General features: G+C 42.0%; 1 protein-coding gene, 1 long non-coding RNA gene and 1 pseudogene across 2 annotated transcripts; 2 read left to right on the top strand and 1 right to left on the bottom strand.

Moving 5' to 3' along the window:
* The first annotated feature begins 276 nt into the window (after nucleotides 1-276).
* LOC139360975 (testis-specific Y-encoded protein 3-like) lies at nucleotides 277-1,931 on the top strand. The gene is made up of 5 exons (XM_071089481.1): nucleotides 277-352; nucleotides 481-592; nucleotides 692-837; nucleotides 945-1,026; nucleotides 1,726-1,931. The coding sequence occupies exons 1-5, from the start codon at nucleotides 293-295 to the stop codon at nucleotides 1,746-1,748; spliced, it is 423 nt and encodes a 140-aa protein (XP_070945582.1). The 5' UTR covers nucleotides 277-292; the 3' UTR covers nucleotides 1,749-1,931.
* Nucleotides 1,932-13,066: 11,135 nt separating this feature from the next.
* On the bottom strand, nucleotides 13,067-15,710 carry LOC139360928 (uncharacterized). The gene is made up of 3 exons (XR_011618511.1): nucleotides 15,202-15,710; nucleotides 14,297-14,346; nucleotides 13,067-14,016 (listed from the first exon to the last, which is right to left on the bottom strand). It is a non-coding gene; the product is annotated as an uncharacterized lncRNA (long non-coding RNA).
* LOC139360927 (testis-specific Y-encoded protein 2-like) lies at nucleotides 15,567-18,342 on the top strand (annotated as a pseudogene).
* Nucleotides 18,343-26,332: the final 7,990 nt, after the last annotated feature.

Genomic DNA, 26,332 nt, shown 5'->3' with positions numbered 1-26,332 from the left:
ATTAGATGAATGGCTAACTAGAATAAACAGAGTAGAGAAGACCTTAAATGACCTGATGGAGCTGAAAACCAAGGCACAAGAACTACGTGATGCATGCATAAGTTTCAGTAGCCAATTCAATCAAGTGGAAGAAAGGGTAACAGTGACTGAAGATCAAATGAATGAAATGAAGTGAGAAGAGAAGTTTAGAGGAAAAAGAGTAAAAAGAAATGAACAAATCCTCCAAGATATATGGAATTATGTGAAAAGACCAAATCTACATCTGATTGGTGTACTTGCAAACCACCCTCAGATGTCGGCCCTGATCACTGACCAAGATGAAGACATGCTGAGCTACATGATCAACTTGGAGGTGAGGCCGGGAAGACTAAGGCTGGAGGGTTGAGTGGGGGAGGCTGAGGGAGATAATTTATTCCTGCAAGCAACAGTGGGCACCTCAGCCAAAAAGGTGTTTCAGCTTTCTCCACCTTGTCCGGACAGGTGAAAGAAGCGAAGCATCCCGTTCATCTCTGCCAGATCATGTTGTTCTTTCGGAGTAACCCCTACTTCCAGAATAAAGTGATTACCAAGGAATATCTCGTGAACGTCACAGGTGACAGGTGGCTCCCAGGATGGGTAGTGGAAGGAGGAAGGTGGGTGGATCAGTGCCAACGTGTTCCAGCCCCCTTACCAAAACATCCTCTGTCTGTAGAATACAGGGCTTCTCATTCCACTCCAATTCAGTGGTGTCAGGATTATGAAGTTGAGGCCTATCGCCGCAGACACAACAACAGCGGTCTTAACTTCTTCAACTGGTTTTCTGACCACAACTTCGCAGGATCCAATAGGATTGCTGAGGTGGGTCCTTGCTGGGAAACATGAGGAATGACCCCGGTGTGTTCCCAGCTGCTTGGGTCACCAGTCTGAGCTCTCATGAGGCCTTTTCCGGTTGATTCCCCTGACAGATCCTATGTAAGGACCTGTGGCGCGATCCCCTGCAATACTACAGGAGGATGAAGCCACCTGAAGAGGAAACAGAGATTTCAGGTGAGCCGTACAGTGGGAACTGGAGCTGTCTGATACCCAGGATAAGGGTGTTGACACACCTCTCTATTCAGGGAGCCTGGAGGCTCATTTCAGAAATGTAGAACCTGGGGGTCCGTCTTATCCATGCCGAAATTCCTTGAGAGGAAGACACAGCATGACAGAATCCAGGACATTCATGGCATTGGGCTGAAAAAGGCACATGAGACACTGCACTGCAAAGCAGGTTATAACTGTGGAGTCTTAAGCCCGGGGACGCACAGTGCGTGTCCACACTCACTGAGAAGTAAAGCCGAGTTCTTACCTTCAATCTGTGGCACTTGGTTCCGTGGCCGACAACCCGACGGGGAGTCATCTTACCAACCCCTAAAGCTTGGGCTCCCGGAATGTGCCTGGTTGTCCTCCTTGCCACAGACCACAAAGGACTGTTTAGATCGATGGATTTCCTTAAGCTATTACCCCATCGGATTTCCGTGTGCTTTTAGTGTACAACGCGTCTTGTTAGCTGACTCCTGTCACAGAGAATACTGGAAATGGGGCAGGTATTGCAGAGAATAGTTTGTAACACATGCACGGTAGGAGGAAGTTGAAGAGATCACAAAAGGGGAAGGGGTAGTCTTTTCTCAGCAGGCCGTAAAATTAAAACATTTTAAATGGTGGCTCAGAGGAGATGCATTTTGACATGTGTTTGTGTTTCTCTAGGGAACGCGCAGATGTTGGGTTGAATATGATGGAGCATCGGACACAGGTGCTGTGTTCACCTAACACGGCAGAACTCCTGAAAACTTACTACAGTATGCAGGATGTCAGTACTGAGCATGGTCTTGTGCACAGGAACTGAAGGACAAGCAGATCCAGTCACAGCAAATGAAGACAGGAAGCGGGGTGGGGGAATTGAATTGTATGGAATAAAATATAAACAGTATTAAGGATGTGTGGCTCTGTGTGTGTGTGTGTGTGTGTGTGTGTGTGTCTGTGTGTTTGTGTGTCTGTGTGTGTGTGTGTCGGTTGATCCCCTGGATTCCGCTGTCATAATGAATTGATCAATCTATATGTTTGATTCTCTTCATGAAAATGACCAGTCTGTGTGGGAGCTGGGCCTCTGAATTTGTAGAGTGAATTGGTGTGAAATGTTTTGGGATTCTTTCTATAGGACAGAGTTGGGGAGGTACAAGAAACAGAAGACAGTTAAGTTGACAGCTTACTTCATCCTATGGAAGCAGAGATAGTTCAATGACATTGGGTGATGGACACTGAGCTATCCAGGGCCCAGTTTGCTGGGGTAAGGTACCTGCAAAATCCTTCATTTTGGGTATCATCAGACACATTAAGATAGCACAGGATAATGGAAATGTTAACGTTATCTTTCGTGTCGAATTCACAGCTTATTTTTCTTTAAAGGCGAATGCGTAATCTTTTTCTGGGACAATCAGCCTCTCAGGACTTCTCACACACCAACGTGAGAAGAAATGAGCACATAAGGTATATGGAAGCCTTATGGGAAAGGTTTCAGAGGCATATGAGAAGACATTCAGGATACGCACTTTTTTTTTTTTTTTTTTTCTGGCGTAGGTGACTAAGGCAAAACACAAACATGCAGAAGTGAGGGGAAAGGTGGTGGATTTGTGGAATATAAGATTGCCTGAGGATCCATGCCTGGACTGTCTGTCACTTGATGACCCAGAATATGGACGATGTTGTTGATGTTTACATCTTTAGCTGGGTTAAGCTTTTCTCCAAGATGCTTCTTTAGGTGAGGAGGCGAAAATGTACGTAGCTAACACCAATGCGAGTGCATTTTGTGCATTTTTTTCTTTACGATTTTCCTTAAAGTTTTATTAAAGCAATGACCTGGTCTATTAAATATAATACTATAATGTACAAATCAAACCTGGACACTTACCATAACTCTGATATGTAAGAAATTCCTCTTGGATGGTCAGAATGATCTCTACCACGTCCCCCAACGTTGCCGTCACGGTCACTACATTTACGACAGGTTTGCTACGGTCAGCAGGAACATCTTCAGAAAACTATTTGACAGAACCGGAAACTATTATAGTACCTATATCCTCCAGAGGAATGTTCATCCCGACTAGAATAACCATAATCATGGTATCCATAACCTCTAGGTGGTGGACCATCATCCCTGGTGTCTCAGGAACTCGTATGAATTCTGCTTCCGTAAGTTAAAGCAACAAATTCTAAATTATCAACTTCTCGTATCCCAAACATAACTAACTTACAACTTAAACACAATAAAGGACCAAACACACGAATAGTTGTTTCTCCAAATACTATATGCAAATGCTCAAAAGGCACATGGAAGAAATCATCATAATTAGTTATTCAGAAAATGCATTTCAAAACCAAAATGAGATAGCATACTTCACACACACTGGAATGGGAATACATTTTAAAAAGCAGGAAATATCAAGTGTTTGAGAGGACGTAGATAATTTGGAACCCTGACACAATGCTAGCTGGAATGGAAAATGATGCAGCTACTATGAAGAAATGTGGTGGTTCCCCAAGAAAATAAACACAATTATCACAGGACCAAGCAATTCCATTCGCACATACTGAGAAATGAATAAGGGTGCCCAGACAAATAGGTATGTAGAAATACAGTGGTGGAAACAACCCAAATAAAATAATGGGTCAGCAGCTTGTGTAAGGAAAGAAGTGCTACAATGTAAACGATCCCTCAGGGCATCGTGCAAAGGAAAGGAGACAGTTATAAAAAGTCCTGTATTGTTTGAGCCCACCAACATGAAATACCCGGAACAGGTACCTTCAGAGGCAGAAAACAGATTGCTGTTTGTTAGGGGCTGAGGGAAGGGAGAAAACGAAAGGAACTGCTTAACTGGTAGTAGTTAAGGGTTGTAGTTTGGAGTGATGAAAATGTTCTGGAACTAGATGGAGGTGGCTGTTGCACAACACGGCTTGTATTAAACGCCACTTAACTATTTACCTTAAAATGTTTAATTTTGTTTTGTGAATTTCATCACCACAACAAAAGTCAACAATTTTTCCATTTTTCCTTTGCCTATCCTTTGTTGCGTGTAACCCTCATCTCTTGGTGACACATGGTCGTTCTCTGGGAAGAGCCTGGCTCTCTGCGTGAAGGACCTCCGTAATTCTCTCATCCACATGACGTGGGACATTTAATGTTAAAATGATTTCATATTATGTAAAGAACACAGATTCTGAAACACAATATTTTTCTTGTCTAAAACCACTTTTTACAATTATTTCTTGTATGACTCTGTCCTTCTTTCCCTAAATTCCTAGACTTCCGTGACAACTAAAACATTTCTCCCGGCTTTGGATAATCCCATGGCTCCACAAGGCCTGTTCTACCAACGAGCTGAAGGCAGACATTAATTCTTAAGTCAAAGTTCATTTTTAATTGTTAGTAACCAGTTAGTTATTATTTTTCTCAGATTACTATACATAAGATTTTTTCCATACCTACAAGACCAAGCAACTTTCAGTTTCCACTAAAACTTAAAATATAAAAGTATAACCGTGAACAAAAAATGGACTTTCTGCTATGTACCAGGAAGTGTGCTAGACGTAAGAGAAATAAAAGCAACAAGGAAAACTTAAATATGTACTTAAGTCAATTTAACGATCAACACATTAATACATGGTACAGTGAGGACAAAACACCCACAATTTACAGTGAAGGAAAACATGTAAAATGTAAGCTGTTTTTGAAGCATAAATGGCTATTTGTGAGACACACGCTGGGAAGATCAACTCTCAAGAAGTCCAGCAAAGCACGTTGGTGATAGCATAAAGAGTAACGGGAACTAACAGGAGATTGGGGTGATGCTGTAAAACAGAACAACTTGAAAGTGTCCAGAATGCAATGATTTTGATGGTAATGTAACGGGATTCCGTACGTAATAGAAGGACACAACTCTTTAAAGCTGCGATAAACACACAATCCCCAGAATTTAAGATTCAATAAGACAGAGACCATTGGTTGGATCAAAATAAGTCCTCAAACACACTGGGAAAAAGGAGTCATTAGGTATTCATGTTACAACAAATCACTGCGTTAACAGGATAACAATATTTGTAGGAGAGAAAGAGCAAGGATGGGGCAAAAATGCCAGTTAGTCATTCTGTTACCCAATTTCAATCTTCTCATGTTCGTTTCTACTTTCAAGTACTTAACACTTCCTTAAATGTAAAAATCTGGTTGAAATATACTTTCTCAAGAATGTATTTTCAGAAAATGTGAAAGAATCTTTTCTTCTTGTGAGTCTGTCTTGGTGTCTCTCTGTAGACATTTTCCACCTTGTAAGTTTGTCTAGCTGTCTATCCATAGCTTGTCTATGCTATAGATGTATTTCCATGAATTGGAACTAAATCCATTAATAGCTTTTAGGAAATACTGACTGATTTCTCTCCTTTCTGTGAGAGTTCCTTCTAAGTTTTAATGCTGCTTGAAAGCTTTGAAGATCTATTTACACTTGTAGTGGAATACTAACATACAAACAGGACTGCCATACGTTCATTTACGTAACGTTTATTCCAATATCCTTCCAACTACACTTGCACTTCCTCAGGCAAAAAGAAGAGGATATCTAAAGCATTTCAGATCACATGACATTACGCCACCTTCAAAAGTTTAGTAATACCAAAAAGATCCTGAAATGCTGTTAAGTGAAAAGCAGTTTGGAGATTAAGAATAAGGGACGGTTACATCTCCATTCATATCCTCGACAGCATTTTTAGCATCTGCAGCGTTCTCAAAATACATGCAAAGCATTTGAGCTTGCTGATTTCCCCTTCATTTCACAGAAGAACTAAATTATGTGAAAATATCTTACATTTATATAATGGACTCAACGGAGTACTAAGAAACCAAAAACGAAATTGCATTTCACATCATTACTGTGATTCTTACTACTATGTCATCTCAATCGTCAGCCTATTTTATTCCAATTTGCTCTCCACCTCCACAACACACTTACTTTTGCTCATTTTCCTTTCTCAGCAACAGGTGACCTTTACCACAGACCCTTCACCTGCTGCCATGAGAATTTTCCCAATATGAAATATAAACTTGAAAATTACAGTTTAATAACAAATAACTATTTCAACTTATGTCTTCAGTAAACATATTAACTATACATTTACTTTGGAAAAGTAGAGATAAATAGCACCGACATATTAATGTGTATGTATATGCATATATACACACGTATACATACATACACACATATATACACACACACATACATACACCACACATAAACACACACACACACACACACACACACATAAACAAACATATGTATAACAGTTGCCTGCCAATATGGGAACATATTTCCCAAATATTGCCTTAAGCGTCTTTTCATTGGTTTCTAAATGGAGGCCACCAATGTTAAGCTTGGCAGGCCGATCTGCTTCCGTCAGTTTGCTGTAAATGGTAAAAAAAAAAAAAAAAAAAAAAAAAAAAAAAAAAAAAAAAAAAAAAAAAAAAAAAAAAAGTCTATATTTAGGTAATCATAAATAAGCCAAAAAGATAAAATTTTGTTACACACTCTGTTGAAAACTCAAGTGAGATTCCCTTACAGAGGCTGACAGCTTTCTAGTAATTCTTCTTTTTTTTTTTTCATGAAATGACCGTGACTTTTACAATGCAAAACTGGAGATGTTTACTGAGCACATGCATTAAGGGATCAAACACGAATTCCATTATTCAAATTCTGTGAAAAGTTTTCCAGGATTAAAAATAACACCTCAGAATAAATTAACCCACCACACACTCTGTAGGATAATGTAGCCCAGCTCTGTCTTACAATTTATAGCCCTTTTCATCTTTGTATTCACATCATTCATTTATTTGTTTCAGTGTCCCAAGTTATATGAAAGAATGTGTCATCTAAAAAAATAACATTCTTTGTTCAAAGTGACCTGCCACATCACTTGTTATGAATTGTTTCTTGCTTGTTCTGCTAACACTTACATAAAACGTCCAAGCTACTTGGGAGGCTCAGGCAAGAAAATCACTTGTATCTGGCGGGGGGTAGAGATTGTACTGACTGAGATTGCACTACTGTACTCCAGCCAGGATGATAAAAACTCCATCACCATCATCGTCATCCTCGTCGTCATCCAATAAAATATAAAATAAAATAAATCCTTATGGAGCAAATTAACCCGTCACATTTCTACCCTACAGTGCATTGTACTGGTGTTCTCTATTATGCCCTGAACACATAAATCATTCTCTTGTAAAGTCACATTCGCACTTACGTTTACCGAGGCATTGTTCACAATAGCAAAGACATGGAACCAACTCACATGCCTACCAGTGATACCCTGGAAAAAGACAATGAGGCACATACACACCATGGAATAGTAAGCATAACCATACAAACGATGCGTTTCTGTCCTTTGCAGGGACATGGGTGATGCTGGAAAGCATCATTCTCAGCAAAATAACACCAGAACAAAAAGGAAAACACTGCATGTTCTCGCTCTTAAGTTGGGTGTGAACAATGAAAACACATGGATACAGGAAGGGGAACATCACACACTGGGGCCTGTCGGTTGGTGGAGGGCTAGTGGAGGGATAGCATTAGGAGAAATACCTAATGTATGTGACGGTTGATGGGTGCAGCAAACCACCATAGCACGTGTATACCTAGGTAACAGAACTGCACATTCTGCACGTGTACCCCAGAGCTTAAAGTATTTTAAAAAAAGAAATACATATAGACAGACATATACTCTACGTGTATTAAAATATAAACAATGCATAAATTTCATCTCTATGCAAATACATATATAAATACAGATACATGTATTGTATATGTTTACGAATACTTATATTTTTAAATCCATCATATAGATTACATGGTTTATACATACATTAAATTATAAGATATGAACTTCAAAGTGTAAGTTATACTTTTCTATGACATGTAAATTCCATATTACTTGATGGACAGTAAAACATTTTACATGGCATATATTTCATGAGTTCCATGTAACACTGAGGCATAAATAATGGGAACTCTGGTGAAAAGAGTGAAATCAAATAGTAGAGGGAATTTAGAGGAAAGCTCTAAACAAAAACCGCCTACATACTCAGGATCATTACCTGAATATTCCTTATGCCCTCAACCAAGTAACTTTAGGCAAGCACAACTTATACAGTCACATGAAAGGAGTGAGTGTATCGTCTCCTCTGCCATTCCGTTTGTTGAAGCGTCATCATTTGTTTGGTCTCTCTGCTTGATTCTGATACTCACTTGCAGCTTACAGTTTGTTCTCCCAGTAGCCAGAATTACACTCAGAGTAAAACCAAAAGGATAGGTCTTTGATCTCACTCAAGCATTTTCCTTCATTCTTGTCTTGCCACATGATGGGAGTATGACTCCTTGCTTCATTCTAGTCTCAGAATTATTTCAGTGGTTATTATCTCTGCCTAGAATTATCTTCCCCCATCTATGTTCCTAGATTACTTCCCTAATAATAATTACTGCCGCCCTGAGACTTTGGTAGCCTAGTGACTCTAACTAGTGATACTACCGTCTTGGCAGGCTATGATAAAACACCAGAGGAAAAGAAAAACAAAAATTTTGGCTTCAGCCTTCTCAAATATCTCTGAATATACTTTCAGCCTTCTCAAATATCTCTGAATATACCTCCAATAAATACAGTTTTTCTACATAACAACCGCTTTCTACTTAATTCCTGAAGTAATTCTTGGTGTTGGATTCATTTCATTCTTCACATTGATTCAAAGCGTATATGTAACGTGAAGGCGAATTCAGAATTTCATGTGTCAGCAAATAAAATGTTCAAAATGATGCAAAATACAAATGTGAAATTGTATTTGTGAACTTCACTATTCTTTCAAATTATATTTAAATACCTACCCACTCAGACAATTTTTTTTAACTATCTGCATGTTCTCCTCAGGTGGGAAAAAAGGTATCAGAGTTCTTGAATAATTTATGAAAGACAAAATGACAATACTATACAAGGTTTAACCTATTCACAATACTGTATTCAGCAAATGGGAAGTAAACAAAATATATGATTTTAGTAATTCTAAAATATGTGTACAGGAAGAACATAGAAGAGGCCTTAACATACATAAACGAACAATTGAGGCTAGGCACGATGGCTCGCCCCTGGAAGCCCAGCATTTTGGGAGGCCAATGCGTTTGGATCGCTTGAGGTCAGGAGTGCAAGGCCAGCCTGAAGAGCAGGGTGAAACCCAGTCTTGACTAAAAATACAAAAATTAGCTGGACATTGTGGCGTGTGCCTACAATACCAGCTCCTCGGAAGGCTGAGGCAAGGGAATCGCTTAAAGCTGGGAGGCAGCGGTTGCAGCGGGCCAAGATCGTGCCACTTCACTCCGGCCTGGGTGAGAGAAGGAGACTCCATCTCAAAAGAAACACACACACACACACACACACACACACACACATCCCAAAAACTAATGAAGCAAATAAAGTGTGTTTTAGAAAAAATGCTCACAGGAAACTCACATATCCAACAGAAAAAAAAAAAAAAAAAATCCTTTAAAACAAAAGTTCCAGGAGGGGCACATAAGAAAAAAAATTTAACACTTTGCATATACAGTGCAAATAGTAACCTGAAAAGAACCACGGGGGAAGAAACTCAAAATTTACAACTAAGTGCTCTAAAAGAAGTTGAAAGTCCCTCTCCACGTCCATGTATTGCAAACTTGATCCTAAAAACTGACAGGAGCAGAACAATAAAAATATATCTGAAAAGTGGTAAAACACTTCGGGTCTCATATAAGAATTGTAATGGAAAATGCATCAGTCTGCAGTTTTTCCATACATTTATGAACAAATTACATGTTTTCATACGTAAATTTGCTTTTCAGTATTCCAGGAAATTAAGTTTTATATTAATAGTAAGCAATGTTAACTAAGCAGGTGTTTACGAAGGTAACTGACACTGGGTGTCCACAACATCATTCAGGTGGGCCTTAATTCCCAGCCAGTTTCCCTCCCTGGTCACATATTGAGGTTTCCCAGCCATTCTGCAATCTCTAATTGCAAAATGAAAGGAGGCAGTTACAAAACGTCCTGCAGTGCTTCAGCCCATTAACATGAAATACCCAGGACGGGTAAGGTGGGAGGCAGAAACCAGATTGCTGTTTGCTAGGTGCTGAGAGAAGGGAGAAAATGAAAGGAACTGCTTAACTGGTAGTGCAGTTGTAGTGTGGAGTGATGAAAATGTTCTGGAAGTAGATGGAGAGAGTTGTTGCACAGCACAGATTGTGTTACGTGCCAGGTAACGATTTCCATTAAAATGTTTAATTTTGTTACGTGAAATTCATCACCACAACAAAAGTCAACTATTTTTCCATTTTTCCTCTACCTATCCTTCGTGGCGTAACCCTCATCTCTTGGTGACACACGGTCATTTCTCTGGGAAGAGCCTGGCTCTCTGCGTGAAGGACCTCCTTCCTTTTAATTTTCTCATCCAGGTGACATGGGACATGTAACGTTAAAATGATTTAATATTGTGTAAAGATCTCAAAATCTGAAACACAATTTTTTCTTGTCTAAAACAACTTTTCCAAAATTATTTCTGGTATGATTCTGTCCTTCTTTCCCTTAATTGCTAGACATTCATGACAACTTAAATATTTCTTCCGGCTTTGGATAATCCCATGGCTCCACAAGGCCAGTTCTACTAATGAAGCTGAAGGCAGACATTAATTCGTAAGAAAAAGTTCATTTTTAATTGTTATTTATTAGTTACTTAAGGTTTTTCTTTTCATATGAATTACTGATGACTACTAATGATGTAGGGAAAACAGGTAAAACCATGAAAGTCTTCGCTGAATATAAAGTTTACATACGTCGTCCTTTCTCAGCTGAAGAAGGTAAATTTTCCCATGTTCTTCAATCCGTCTCACACACACAAAGATTGCTGCCTTTGAATGACTGCACGCTAAAATTTTACATGAAAGCGCTCCCTCATCTCTAAGCGATTGGCTCTAGCTTAAATGTTGGCAAATTAACATGTACTAGTGCAGCTCTTCTCATGGTGACCAATATTTATTTTTACTGCAATTAGCAATACACTTAAAGGGGTCATTACAATGATGTACCTGTTTCAAAAATAGAAAACCTCCTCCTTTAACATACTCTTCACACGCTAATTCCTAGAGGTCAGTCTTTCACCTATGATGTGATCGCTGGCTAGTCTTCTGATGGAAATGTGCTAGCTTGTGTATTCTGAAATCAATAAATATTTAACTTCATCGATACTCTACACGTGAAGTGTAAAATCGAAAATGTCAGGCTTCAGTTTCCTCCATATGATGATGGAGTCCTTGGTGAGAATTTTAATTTGTTCTGTTTAAATTTCTTTGCTTAGAACTGTTACTTTATTGTCTTACATTCTTCTGTTGAGGCGGCAATCTTACCCTTGGCATTCTCAGCAATGTGACTTCTTTTTCAATTCTGCGTTTCACCTCGTGCTGCTTAGAACTAAATTCCCTCCTCAAATAATTTCAAATTCTACACTAAGGATGTAGTGTTAAGATTTCAACATCCCTGTACAATCTGAATGATCGCACACATCCCATATATTTACACCCCCCACATATTTCTATACACCATATCTTACTTTACACCCCCCATATGTTTCACAACTCTGCACTTTTGTGGGATGCACTTAACTTAAAAATGCTGGCCTCCTTCAAGTCTACCTTTCAAGCATTAATTTTATTAATCAATATTATTTAATATCAGGGATTGCTTATTCGCAAAATGCTCTTTTACTTCTTAGTATCCTCGCATAACCAATGAGAATGCCTTGCACGCAAGTATTACTGAGGTCTCAGAAACTGGATGGCCAGGCACAGTGGCTCACACTGTGAGTCAGTGTGGAAGACTGAGGCAGCTGGACTGCGTGAGCCCAGGGCTTTAATGGCGGCTATGGCAATGTAATGAGATCCTGTCTCTACAAAAATAAGAAACAAGAAAAACAGATTTAGCTATGTGTGGTGGTGCATGCCTGCAGTCACAGCAACGCAGCAAGAGCTTGAACCCAGGAATTTGAGAGCGTAGGGAGCTATCATTGCACCAGCGCACTCTGGGCTGGTGAGAGCAAGACTCCAACCCACAAAGAAACGGAACCAACAATTTTTAGATTGGTATGCCGGGGGAACACTACCAAGGGACCAAGGAGATGGAAGAATTCCTTAAATTAAGAAGCCTTCTATCAAACAATACCGCTAGGAATTTTAGGAGAAATTAAGAGGAATTCTCCAGCAAACACGAGATTAAAACTAATGTTTTCTCACAATGTGAACCCCGGCACTTGGGGAGACAGAGGTGGGTGGATCACGTCGTCAAGAGATCCAGACCATCCCTGGCAACATGGTGAAACCGCATCTCTACCAAAAATACACAAATTAACTGGGCCGGGTGGCATGCGACTGTAGTCCCAGCTACTCGGGAGATTGAGGCAGGAGAATCGCTGGAACCTGGGAGGCAGAGGTTGCAGTGAGCTGAGACGACCCCACTGCCCTCCAGTCTAGCGACAGAAGAAACCCTGAAACATAACACAAGAATCATTTTATTGGTGTGAGAGAGAGATGTGGGATAAATGCAGAGTGAAGAGAGAGCAGAATTTGATCAGTTAAACAGGTAAATACAATCTAGATAAGGACAAAAATATATTAGGAGAAAAATGATAAATTACTGTTCCTATAATTCTGCTATGAGGAAAGCTGTATCGAAACATATGATTAGGGTCCACGAAATTCCATTCAAAGAAACTTAAATATTTACAAATCAAAAAATGACACTTCAGAAAAGTATGTTATCTTTAAAATTTGTATCATAACATACAATTCTTACAAATCCATTATGAAATATTAATTTTAAGAGTAGGCTATGTTCAATTTTAATAATCTTTAAGAATGGCCCATTTAACAACATGAAAATTTTCATATAGCTACAAAAAAGGTAGACATATTCTAATGCCTTGGTGTTGTCACAGGTAAGGAAATGCATATTCTCATATATGGCAGAGTAGTAGTAATCTGCCCACTCCAGATCAATAGAGAAAAAAGTTACCACGTAATTATGTGCCTTAGAATGGAGCTACTCAGGAGGCTGAGGGAGGAGAATGGCATGAACCCGGGAGGCGGACATTGCAGAGAGCCGAGATGGCGCCACTGCACTCCAGTCTGGGTTACAGAGCGGGACTCCGTCTCAAAAAAGAAAGAAGAAGAGTGGAGCAGACAATGCAACTTCAACTTTAGAAAACATATCTGATCAATTCCACATGTGGTTGTTAAAACTCAAATGTTAGATTTTTGAAGGTGGGTTGCTAGAAAATACAATTGAGATACAGAACCAGGACTCAAAGGCCTCCAAATTCCCAGCCCCAGGCTGCTTGCCTGGCCTCCTCTCTGTTCCCTCTCTAATGCCGTCCCTCCCTCCCTGGAGTAGAACTGCAATGGATTGAGCCATAGGCCCTGGCTGATGATCTGGGGGACTGCAGAAGGGGGTCCACCGTAGGTCAGGTCACAGTTCAGAGCCCATTCCCCAGAGGCCAAGGAATGACCAGGGAGGTCCTTTCCCATGATGCACCTGCCGCGGAACCCTCCTCAGCAACCTTGCCAAAACCCAGGCAGTCATTTTTAGCCCAGCAGCTGAACGAGCTCAGGTAGGCGATGTTCTGCCTGCAGCTGGAGGCTCTATCTTTATGATCCCGGAACCACCGGACTGAAGTGCAATGAGACACCCCGTTCCCTGGGGGGAGAGGAGCCAGGAAGTTTCATGCCACACAGACCCTCCCACACACCAGCTCCCCTACTATGCTGGGAGGCACTCCGTACCAAGGATGCCAAAGCAATAGTCCTTCAGGATGACTTTCACTGTGGAAGTTAAAGTTGTGACAAAAGGAAATCTTCATTCAGCCGCCAGTAACTGGGGATGACTGAGTTCCTCCACCTGCCTGGCCAACAAGGAGAAACGGGATGGACTCGAAGCGACCATTTCATCTAGCTGGACTGAGGTGGCCTGCTAGCTGGAGTGAAGCATGAGTTTCCCATTCCCAGCTCTGCCACTGAGACACCGCGGGCCCCAGGGAGGCCTCAAACGGACTCAGACACTGGACCCCTCCCGCAGACCCAGGCTCCCCAGCCTGACCTGCACATCCATCGTGCAGCAAAGCAGGACTTCACCATGGTTTCTGACCCAGGACAACAACTGAGTGTGCCAAACAATTTACCTCTGGTCAAGGAGCCTCCAGACGACTCGTTGAGCAAGTCTCGTGACACCCTGCAATTTTCAAGAGCACAGAGAATCTGGAGCATCTGGCCTGTCGCCCTCGCTTGTTGCTTCTCTGTCGCTGTCTGTCGAGGAGGCAACCTCACAACTGTGGTGGTTTTTGGGGTGGGGAGAGCCAGGCCAAGAAACCTGCACTAACTAGGGAAAGGAGACAGAGGAAGTGGTTGCGGCCGAGGGCGGGGGGCGGGGTGATGTAAGGCGGCTGCTTCCTCAGGGTTCAGGAGCCGCAGGAGGCCCTTGTGTGCTGGATGTTGGACACGCTCTGCTGACGTCCAGGTGTGTGGTGTCCTCTCGTCCTGGGCTTCCTGACGGGTGGGCCTGTCCACCTGAGGGAAGCCCTGTAGGTAGAAGGGGCTGCAGGGTCGTGCCTGGCGCTCCCTATGGGAATGGCTTGGGTGCAAAGGAGGTTATGTATGCTCAGGGCCTACACCCCTTTGGGTCCAGCGCCAGCAGCGGGGAGACAGGCGCTTCAGCGCTATGGGAGCCTCTGGGTCGGCAAGGCAGCGCACAGCGGTGTGCACGCTGGCTGTCCATGGCCAGCCCTGGAGGCTGGCCTCCGGTACGTCTAGGGCATAGGACGGGAGCCCCTTTGGAATGCTCCTTTCCTTTCCGTACAGCACCCTCCGGGAGGAAGCCTGCTACGCGGAGTCTGTATTGTCATAGACCTGCCAGAGGGCGTGCCGGCCTTCTGGCCTCTGGAGCAGACGAATTCCACCTCAGCCTAACCAAGAGACTTTCCTCCCACGCGCCCGCCCAGACCCACTTTCCCCAGGCCGCCTCGGCTGCCCTCGCCCCAGCAGCCAGAGAGACTTCTCCTCTGGATCTGCAGTATTCCATTCCATCTACCTGGCCTGCCCAGTGAAGTGAGATGTTTCATACGTGCCGTGTGGGTCAATGGCTTGCCACACTCAGGATGTCAGTGAGGGCACAGGGCTTCCATGCCCAAGATTCCAAAGGCCACGCAGCCCGCGTGTGCCTGGATGCAGCGCTACCTGGCGCAAGCCCCGAGGGCTTCTCAGAGGAGGCATAGCTCGGGAGGTTGGGACTGCAGGCCAGCCTAGGTTGCTGCTGCCCGGGGAGACGCCCACCGCCCTCGCACTGACTGGCCGCCAGGGGAGAACCGCGGTCTTGGAGGGGCTCCTGGGGCCCTTCGGTCTCCATGTCTTCCCGCGGCTCCCTGCGCCCTTTGCCTGCAGTCCCTTAGGGGGCGCCTGCTAGCCCGGCGCATGCGCCCTGAGGGCCCGCCGTCCCACCGGCTGCGGTGAAGGGCAGCGGCAGGGTTCCTGCGGTGAGGGTCCGGCAGCACAGGCGGTGGTCAGTGGGAGTCCGAAGGGGGGCACCGTCTTCAGGATGGAGTCTCTACAGGAGGGGGAGGCCGGGGCGCAGAGCCAGCAGGGAGCTTTGGGGGAGGAGGCGGTGCTGGGAGCGGATGACATAATGGCGGAGGTGGAGGTGGTGGCCCACCAGGAAGCCGACGAGAAGCGGCAGGAGCAGGTCCAGCGGGCACAGCCTGGCCCTGGGCCCATGAGCCCAGAGTCTGCACTGGAGGAGCTGCTGGCCGTTCAGGTGGAGCTGGAGCCGGTTAATGCCCGAGCCAGGAAGGCCTTTTCTCAGCAGAGGGAAAAGATGGAGCGGAGGCGCAAGCCCCACCTGGACCGCAGAGGCGCCATCATCCAGAGCATGCCTGGCTTCTGGGCCAATGTTGTATCCTTTGCAGTGTTTCTTCTGCTTTTCCAGTTGAGCGGTGCTCTTGGGAAGTGTAAGGAACTTACGGGCGGCTCGGCGTCGATGTGACCATTTGGGGAACACGGGTGAGTTTCCACAGACAAATGTGGCTGAAGAAAGCCAGAGCAGACACGGGTACTATTTTCCTGCGTGCGTGAGAGAAACGCTTCATGGTGCCAAGCAGCAGACGTTTGGGGCATCTTTCTGAAGAGCAGAAGCGAGTTCTCAGCAGAACACGTGTTGCTGTGAATCAAGCTATCGTTTTAAGGGACTGTGACTGCTCCGCCTTGCCAGTCCGATCTGGGACTGGGCTTCTTCGGGTATGAGCAGATTCTGCCAGGCCTCAGACACCGGCAGTTCTCTGCATGTCGCCCCTCCCCGTGTCAGTGCGGTCAGCCTCACAATGATACACCCTCGGTGAAACCCGAGAGGTCTGAATTCAGGGGGAGGGAGAGGAGAAAGGGAGGTCATTCATGGATGCAGATCTGAAAAAATCCCCTAGCCGCCCCTCTGGGTGCTCTTAGGCCTTCCCCGTTGCTTCTAGCTTTTCTTTCCGTTGCATCTCGAGGCTCTTTGACCTCAATCAGATTGCAAACCACCCTCAGATGTCGGCCCTGATCACTGACCAAGATGAAGACATGCTGAGCTACATGATCAACTTGGAGGTGAGGCCGGGAAGACTAAGGCTGGAGGGTTGAGTGGGGGAGGCTGAGGGAGATAATTTATTCCTGCAAGCAACAGTGGGCACCTCAGCCAAAAAGGTGTTTAAGCTTTCTCCACCTTGTCCGGACAGGTGAAAGAAGCGAAGCATCCCGTTCATCTCTGCCAGATCATGTTGTTCTTTCGGAGTAACCCCTACTTCCAGAATAAAGTGATTACCAAGGAATATCTCGTGAACGTCACAGGTGACAGGTGGCTCCCAGGATGGGTAGTGGAAGGAGGAAGGTGGGTGGATCAGTGCCAACGTGTTCCAGCCCCCTTACCAAAACATCCTCTGTCTGTAGAATACAGGGCTTCTCATTCCACTCCAATTCAGTGGTGTCAGGATTATGAAGTTGAGGCCTATCGCCGCAGACACAACAACAGCGGTCTTAACTTCTTCAACTGGTTTTCTGACCACAACTTCGCAGGATCCAATAGGATTGCTGAGGTGGGTCCTTGCTGGGAAACATGAGGAATGACCCCGGTGTGTTCCCAGCTGCTTGGGTCACCAGTCTGAGCTCTCATGAGGCCTTTTCCGGTTGATTCCCCTGACAGATCCTATGTAAGGACCTGTGGCGCGATCCCCTGCAATACTACAGGAGGATGAAGCCACCTGAAGAGGAAACAGAGATTTCAGGTGAGCCGTACAGTGGGAACTGGAGCTGTCTGATACCCAGGATAAGGGTGTTGACACACCTCTCTATTCAGGGAGCCTGGAGGCTCATTTCAGAAATGTAGAACCTGGGGGTCCGTCTTATCCATGCCGAAATTCCTTGAGAGGAAGACACAGCATGACAGAATCCAGGACATTCATGGCATTGGGCTGAAAAAGGCACATGAGACACTGCACTGCAAAGCAGGTTATAACTGTGGAGTCTTAAGCCCGGGGAAGCATAGTGCGTGTCCACACTCACTGAGAAGTAAAGCCGAGTTCTTACCTTCAATCTGTGGCACTTGGTTCCGTGGCCGACAACCCGACGGGGAGTCATCTTACCAACCCCTAAAGCTTGGGCTCCCGGAATGTGCCTGGTTGTCCTCCTTGCCACAGACCACAAAGGACTGTTTAGATCGATGGATTTCCTTAAGCTATTACCCCATCGGATTTCCGTGTGCTTTTAGTGTACAACGCGTCTTGTTAGCTGACTCCTGTCACAGAGAATACTGGAAATGGGGCAGGTATTGCAGAGAATAGTTTGTAACACATGCACGGTAGGAGGAAGTTGAAGAGATCACAAAAGGGGAAGGGGTAGTCTTTTCTCAGCAGGCCGTAAAATTAAAACATTTTAAATGGTGGCTCAGAGGAGATGCATTTTGACATGTGTTTGTGTTTCTCTAGGGAACGCGCAGATGTTGGGTTGAATATGATGGAGCATCGGACACAGGTGCTGTGTTCACCTAACACGGCAGAACTCCTGAAAACTTACTACAGTATGCAGGATGTCAGTACTGAGCATGGTCTTGTGCACAGGAACTGAAGGACAAGCAGATCCAGTCACAGCAAATGAAGACAGGAAGCGGGGTGGGGGAATTGAATTGTATGGAATAAAAAATAAACAGTATTAAGGATGTGTGGCTCTGTGTGTGTGTGTGTGTGTGTGTGTGTGTGTCTGTGTGTTTGTGTGTCTGTGTGTGTGTGTGTCGGTTGATCCCCTGGATTCCGCTGTCATAATGAATTGATCAATCTATATGTTTGATTCTCTTCATGAAAATGACCAGTCTGTGTGGGAGCTGGGCCTCTGAATTTGTAGAGTGAATTGGTGTGAAATGTTTTGGGATTCTTTCTATAGGACAGAGTTGGGGAGGTACAAGAAACAGAAGACAGTTAAGTTGACAGCTTACTTCATCCTATGGAAGCAGAGATAGTTCAATGACATTGGGTGATGGACACTGAGCTATCCAGGGCCCAGTTTGCTGGGGTAAGGTACCTGCAAAATCCTTCATTTTGGGTATCATCAGACACATTAAGATAGCACAGGATAATGGAAATGTTAACGTTATCTTTCGTGTCGAATTCACAGCTTATTTTTCTTTAAAGGCGAATGCGTAATCTTTTTCTGGGACAATCAGCCTCTCAGGACTTCTCACACACCAACGTGAGAAGAAATGAGCACATAAGGTATATGGAAGCCTTATGGGAAAGGTTTCAGAGGCATATGAGAAGACATTCAGGATACGCACTTTTTTTTTTTTTTTTTTTCTGGCGTAGGTGACTAAGGCAAAACACAAACATGCAGAAGTGAGGGGAAAGGTGGTGGATTTGTGGAATATAAGATTGCCTGAGGATCCATGCCTGGACTGTCTGTCACTTGATGACCCAGAATATGGACGATGTTGTTGATGTTTACATCTTTAGCTGGGTTAAGCTTTTCTCCAAGATGCTTCTTTAGGTGAGGAGGCGAAAATGTACGTAGCTAACACCAATGCGAGTGCATTTTGTGCATTTTTTTCTTTACGATTTTCCTTAAAGTTTTATTAAAGCAATGACCTGGTCTATTAAATATAATACTATAATGTACAAATCAAACCTGGACACTTACCATAACTCTGATATGTAAGAAATTCCTCTTGGATGGTCAGAATGATCTCTACCACGTCCCCCAACGTTGCCGTCACGGTCACTACATTTACGACAGGTTTGCTACGGTCAGCAGGAACATCTTCAGAAAACTATTTGACAGAACCGGAAACTATTATAGTACCTATATCCTCCAGAGGAATGTTCATCCCGACTAGAATAACCATAATCATGGTATCCATAACCTCTAGGTGGTGGACCATCATCCCTGGTGTCTCAGGAACTCGTATGAATTCTGCTTCCGTAAGTTAAAGCAACAAATTCTAAATTATCAACTTCTCGTATCCCAAACATAACTAACTTACAACTTAAACACAATAAAGGACCAAACACACGAATAGTTGTTTCTCCAAATACTATATGCAAATGCTCAAAAGGCACATGGAAGAAATCATCATAATTAGTTATTCAGAAAATGCATTTCAAAACCAAAATGAGATAGCATACTTCACACACACTGGAATGGGAATACATTTTAAAAAGCAGGAAATATCAAGTGTTTGAGAGGACGTAGATAATTTGGAACCCTGACACAATGCTAGCTGGAATGGAAAATGATGCAGCTACTATGAAGAAATGTGGTGGTTCCCCAAGAAAATAAACACAATTATCACAGGACCAAGCAATTCCATTCGCACATACTGAGAAATGAATAAGGGTGCCCAGACAAATAGGTATGTAGAAATACAGTGGTGGAAACAACCCAAATAAAATAATGGGTCAGCAGCTTGTGTAAGGAAAGAAGTGCTACAATGTAAACGATCCCTCAGGGCATCGTGCAAAGGAAAGGAGACAGTTATAAAAAGTCCTGTATTGTTTGAGCCCACCAACATGAAATACCCGGAACAGGTACCTTCAGAGGCAGAAAACAGATTGCTGTTTGTTAGGGGCTGAGGGAAGGGAGAAAACGAAAGGAACTGCTTAACTGGTAGTAGTTAAGGGTTGTAGTTTGGAGTGATGAAAATGTTCTGGAACTAGATGGAGGTGGCTGTTGCACAACACGGCTTGTATTAAACGCCACTTAACTATTTACCTTAAAATGTTTAATTTTGTTTTGTGAATTTCATCACCACAACAAAAGTCAACAATTTTTCCATTTTTCCTTTGCCTATCCTTTGTTGCGTGTAACCCTCATCTCTTGGTGACACATGGTCGTTCTCTGGGAAGAGCCTGGCTCTCTGCGTGAAGGACCTCCGTAATTCTCTCATCCACATGACGTGGGACATTTAATGTTAAAATGATTTCATATTATGTAAAGAACACAGATTCTGAAACACAATATTTTTCTTGTCTAAAACCACTTTTTACAATTATTTCTTGTATGACTCTGTCCTTCTTTCCCTAAATTCCTAGACTTCCGTGACAACTAAAACATTTCTCCCGGCTTTGGATAATCCCATGGCTCCACAAGGCCTGTTCTACCAACGAGCTGAAGGCAGACATTAATTCTTAAGTCAAAGTTCATTTTTAATTGTTAGTAACCAGTTAGTTATTATTTTTCTCAGATTACTATACATAAGATTTTTTCCATACCTACAAGACCAAGCAACTTTCAGTTTCCACTAAAACTTAAAATATAAAAGTATAACCGTGAACAAAAAATGGACTTTCTGCTATGTACCAGGAAGTGTGCTAGACGTAAGAGAAATAAAAGCAACAAGGAAAACTTAAATATGTACTTAAGTCAATTTAACGATCAACACATTAATACATGGTACAGTGAGGACAAAACACCCACAATTTACAGTGAAGGAAAACATGTAAAATGTAAGCTGTTTTTGAAGCATAAATGGCTATTTGTGAGACACACGCTGGGAAGATCAACTCTCAAGAAGTCCAGCAAAGCACGTTGGTGATAGCATAAAGAGTAACGGGAACTAACAGGAGATTGGGGTGATGCTGTAAAACAGAACAACTTGAAAGTGTCCAGAATGCAATGATTTTGATGGTAATGTAACGGGATTCCGTACGTAATAGAAGGACACAACTCTTTAAAGCTGCGATAAACACACAATCCCCAGAATTTAAGATTCAATAAGACAGAGACCATTGGTTGGATCAAAATAAGTCCTCAAACACACTGGGAAAAAGGAGTCATTAGGTATTCATGTTACAACAAATCACTGCGTTAACAGGATAACAATATTTGTAGGAGAGAAAGAGCAAGGATGGGGCAAAAATGCCAGTTAGTCATTCTGTTACCCAATTTCAATCTTCTCATGTTCGTTTCTACTTTCAAGTACTTAACACTTCCTTAAATGTAAAAATCTGGTTGAAATATACTTTCTCAAGAATGTATTTTCAGAAAATGTGAAAGAATCTTTTCTTCTTGTGAGTCTGTCTTGGTGTCTCTCTGTAGACATTTTCCACCTTGTAAGTTTGTCTAGCTGTCTATCCATAGCTTGTCTATGCTATAGATGTATTTCCATGAATTGGAACTAAATCCATTAATAGCTTTTAGGAAATACTGACTGATTTCTCTCCTTTCTGTGAGAGTTCCTTCTAAGTTTTAATGCTGCTTGAAAGCTTTGAAGATCTATTTACACTTGTAGTGGAATACTAACATACAAACAGGACTGCCATACGTTCATTTACGTAACGTTTATTCCAATATCCTTCCAACTACACTTGCACTTCCTCAGGCAAAAAGAAGAGGATATCTAAAGCATTTCAGATCACATGACATTACGCCACCTTCAAAAGTTTAGTAATACCAAAAAGATCCTGAAATGCTGTTAAGTGAAAAGCAGTTTGGAGATTAAGAATAAGGGACGGTTACATCTCCATTCATATCCTCGACAGCATTTTTAGCATCTGCAGCGTTCTCAAAATACATGCAAAGCATTTGAGCTTGCTGATTTCCCCTTCATTTCACAGAAGAACTAAATTATGTGAAAATATCTTACATTTATATAATGGACTCAACGGAGTACTAAGAAACCAAAAACGAAATTGCATTTCACATCATTACTGTGATTCTTACTACTATGTCATCTCAATCGTCAGCCTATTTTATTCCAATTTGCTCTCCACCTCCACAACACACTTACTTTTGCTCATTTTCCTTTCTCAGCAACAGGTGACCTTTACCACAGACCCTTCACCTGCTGCCATGAGAATTTTCCCAATATGAAATATAAACTTGAAAATTACAGTTTAATAACAAATAACTATTTCAACTTATGTCTTCAGTAAACATATTAACTATACATTTACTTTGGAAAAGTAGAGATAAATAGCACCGACATATTAATGTGTATGTATATGCATATATACACACGTATACATACATACACACATATATACACACACACATACATACAACACACATAAACACACACACACACACACACACACACACACATAAACAAACATATGTATAACAGTTGCCTGCCAATATGGGAACATATTTCCCAAATATTGCCTTAAGCGTCTTTTCATTGGTTTCTAAATGGAGGCCACCAATGTTAAGCTTGGCAGGCCGATCTGCTTCCGTCAGTTTGCTGTAAATGGTAAAAAAAAAAAAAAAAAAAGTCTATATTTAGGTAATCATAAATAAGCCAAAAAGATAAAATTTTGTTACACACTCTGTTGAAAACTCAAGTGAGATTCCCTTACAGAGGCTGACAGCTTTCTAGTAATTCTTCTTTTTTTTTTTTCATGAAATGATCGTGACTTTTACAATGCAAAACTGGAGATGTTTACTGAGCACATGCATTAAGGGATCAAACACGAATTCCATTATTCAAATTCTGTGAAAAGTTTTCCAGGATTAAAAATAACACCTCAGAATAAATTAACCCACCACACACTCTGTAGGATAATGTAGCCCAGCTCTGTCTTACAATTTATAGCCCTTTTCATCTTTGTATTCACATCATTCATTTATTTGTTTCAGTGTCCCAAGTTATATGAAAGAATGTGTCATCTAAAAAAATAACATTCTTTGTTCAAAGTGACCTGCCACATCACTTGTTATGAATTGTTTCTTGCTTGTTCTGCTAACACTTACATAAAACGTCCAAGCTACTTGGGAGGCTCAGGCAAGAAAATCACTTGTATCTGGCGGGGGGTAGAGATTGTACTGACTGAGATTGCACTACTGTACTCCAGCCAGGATGATAAAAACTCCATCACCATCATCGTCATCCTCGTCGTCATCCAATAAAATATAAAATAAAATAAATCCTTATGGAGCAAATTAACCCGTCACATTTCTACCCTACAGTGCATTGTACTGGTGTTCTCTATTATGCCCTGAACACATAAATCATTCTCTTGTAAAGTCACATTCGCACTTACGTTTACCGAGGCATTGTTCACAATAGCAAAGACATGGAACCAACTCACATGCCTACCAGTGATACCCTGGAAAAAGACAATGAGGCACATACACACCATGGAATAGTAAGCATAACCATACAAACGATGCGTTTCTGTCCTTTGCAGGGACATGGGTGATGCTGGAAAGCATCATTCTCAGCAAAATAACACCAGAACAAAAAGGAAAACACTGCATGTTCTCGCTCTTAAGTTGGGTGTGAACAATGAAAACACATGGATACAGGAAGGGGAACATCACACACTGGGGCCTGTCGGTTGGTGGAGGGCTAGTGGAGGGATAGCATTAGGAGAAATACCTAATGTATGTGACGGTTGATGGGTGCAGCAAACCACCATAGCACGTGTATACCTAGGTAACAGAACTGCACATTCTGCACGTGTACCCCAGAGCTTAAAGTATTTTAAAAAAAGAAATACATATAGACAGACATATACTCTACGTGTATTAAAATATAAACAATGCATAAATTTCATCTCTATGCAAATACATATATAAATACAGATACATGTATTGTATATGTTTACGAATACTTATATTTTTAAATCCATCATATAGATTACATGGTTTATACATACATTAAATTATAAGATATGAACTTCAAAGTGTAAGTTATACTTTTCTATGACATGTAAATTCCATATTACTTGATGGACAGTAAAACATTTTACATGGCATATATTTCATGAGTTCCATGTAACACTGAGGCATAAATAATGGGAACTCTGGTGAAAAGAGTGAAATCAAATAGTAGAGGGAATTTAGAGGAAAGCTCTAAACAAAAACCGCCTACATACTCAGGATCATTACCTGAATATTCCTTATGCCCTCAACCAAGTAACTTTAGGCAAGCACGACTTATACAGTCACATGAAAGGAGTGAGTGTATCGTCTCCTCTGCCATTCCGTTTGTTGAAGCGTCATCATTTGTTTGGTCTCTCTGCTTGATTCTGATACTCACTTGCAGCTTACAGTTTGTTCTCCCAGTAGCCAGAATTACACTCAGAGTAAAACCAAAAGGATAGGTCTTTGATCTCACTCAAGCATTTTCCTTCATTCTTGTCTTGCCACATGATGGGAGTATGACTCCTTGCTTCATTCTAGTCTCAGAATTATTTCAGTGGTTATTATCTCTGCCTAGAATTATCTTCCCCCATCTATGTTCCTAGATTACTTCCCTAATAATAATTACTGCCGCCCTGAGACTTTGGTAGCCTAGTGACTCTAACTAGTGATACTACCGTCTTGGCAGGCTATGATAAAACACCAGAGGAAAAGAAAAACAAAAATTTTGGCTTCAGCCTTCTCAAATATCTCTGAATATACTTTCAGCCTTCTCAAATATCTCTGAATATACCTCCAATAAATACAGTTTTTCTACATAACAACCGCTTTCTACTTAATTCCTGAAGTAATTCTTGGTGTTGGATTCATTTCATTCTTCACATTGATTCAAAGCGTATATGTAACGTGAAGGCGAATTCAGAATTTCATGTGTCAGCAAATAAAATGTTCAAAATGATGCAAAATACAAATGTGAAATTGTATTTGTGAACTTCACTATTCTTTCAAATTATATTTAAATACCTACCCACTCAGACAATTTTTTTTAACTATCTGCATGTTCTCCTCAGGTGGGAAAAAAGGTATCAGAGTTCTTGAATAATTTATGAAAGACAAAATGACAATACTATACAAGGTTTAACCTATTCACAATACTGTATTCAGCAAATGGGAAGTAAACAAAATATATGATTTTAGTAATTCTAAAATATGTGTACAGGAAGAACATAGAAGAGGCCTTAACATACATAAACGAACAATTGAGGCTAGGCACGATGGCTCGCCCCTGGAAGCCCAGCATTTTGGGAGGCCAATGCGTTTGGATCGCTTGAGGTCAGGAGTGCAAGGCCAGCCTGAAGAGCAGGGTGAAACCCAGTCTTGACTAAAAATACAAAAATTAGCTGGACATTGTGGCGTGTGCCTACAATACCAGCTCCTCGGAAGGCTGAGGCAAGGGAATCGCTTAAAGCTGGGAGGCAGCGGTTGCAGCGGGCCAAGATCGTGCCACTTCACTCCGGCCTGGGTGAGAGAAGGAGACTCCATCTCAAAAGAAACACACACACACACACACACACACACACACACACACACACACACACACATCCCAAAAACTAATGAAGCAAATAAAGTGTGTTTTAGAAAAAATGCTCACAGGAAACTCACATATCCAACAGAAAAAAAAAAAAAAAAATCCTTTAAAACAAAAGTTCCAGGAGGGGCACATAAGAAAAAAAATTTAACACTTTGCATATACAGTGCAAATAGTAACCTGAAAAGAACCACGGGGGAAGAAACTCAAAATTTACAACTAAGTGCTCTAAAAGAAGTTGAAAGTCCCTCTCCACGTCCATGTATTGCAAACTTGATCCTAAAAACTGACAGGAGCAGAACAATAAAAATATATCTGAAAAGTGGTAAAACACTTCGGGTCTCATATAAGAATTGTAATGGAAAATGCATCAGTCTGCAGTTTTTCCATACATTTATGAACAAATTACATGTTTTCATACGTAAATTTGCTTTTCAGTATTCCAGGAAATTAAGTTTTATATTAATAGTAAGCAATGTTA

This window comes from Macaca nemestrina, chromosome Y (genome assembly GCF_043159975.1).
Source record: "Macaca nemestrina isolate mMacNem1 chromosome Y, mMacNem.hap1, whole genome shotgun sequence".
Classification (NCBI taxonomy): Eukaryota; Metazoa; Chordata; class Mammalia; order Primates; family Cercopithecidae; genus Macaca; species Macaca nemestrina.
The sequence above is the reverse complement of the archived record's forward strand: the minus strand, read 5'-3'. Positions and strand labels throughout refer to the sequence as shown.

Bases quoted from the DNA above. Each gene is read 5' to 3' on its own strand.
- LOC139360975 (XM_071089481.1), top strand. From the start codon at position 293: ATGTCGGCCCTGATCACTGACCAAGATGAAGACATGCTGAGCTACATG. The intron at 593-691 runs GTGACAGGTGGC...CTCTGTCTGTAG, and splicing joins ATATCTCGTGAACGTCACAG to AATACAGGGCTTCTCATTCC. The intron at 1,027-1,725 runs GTGAGCCGTACA...GTGTTTCTCTAG, and splicing joins AGAGGAAACAGAGATTTCAG to GGAACGCGCAGATGTTGGGT.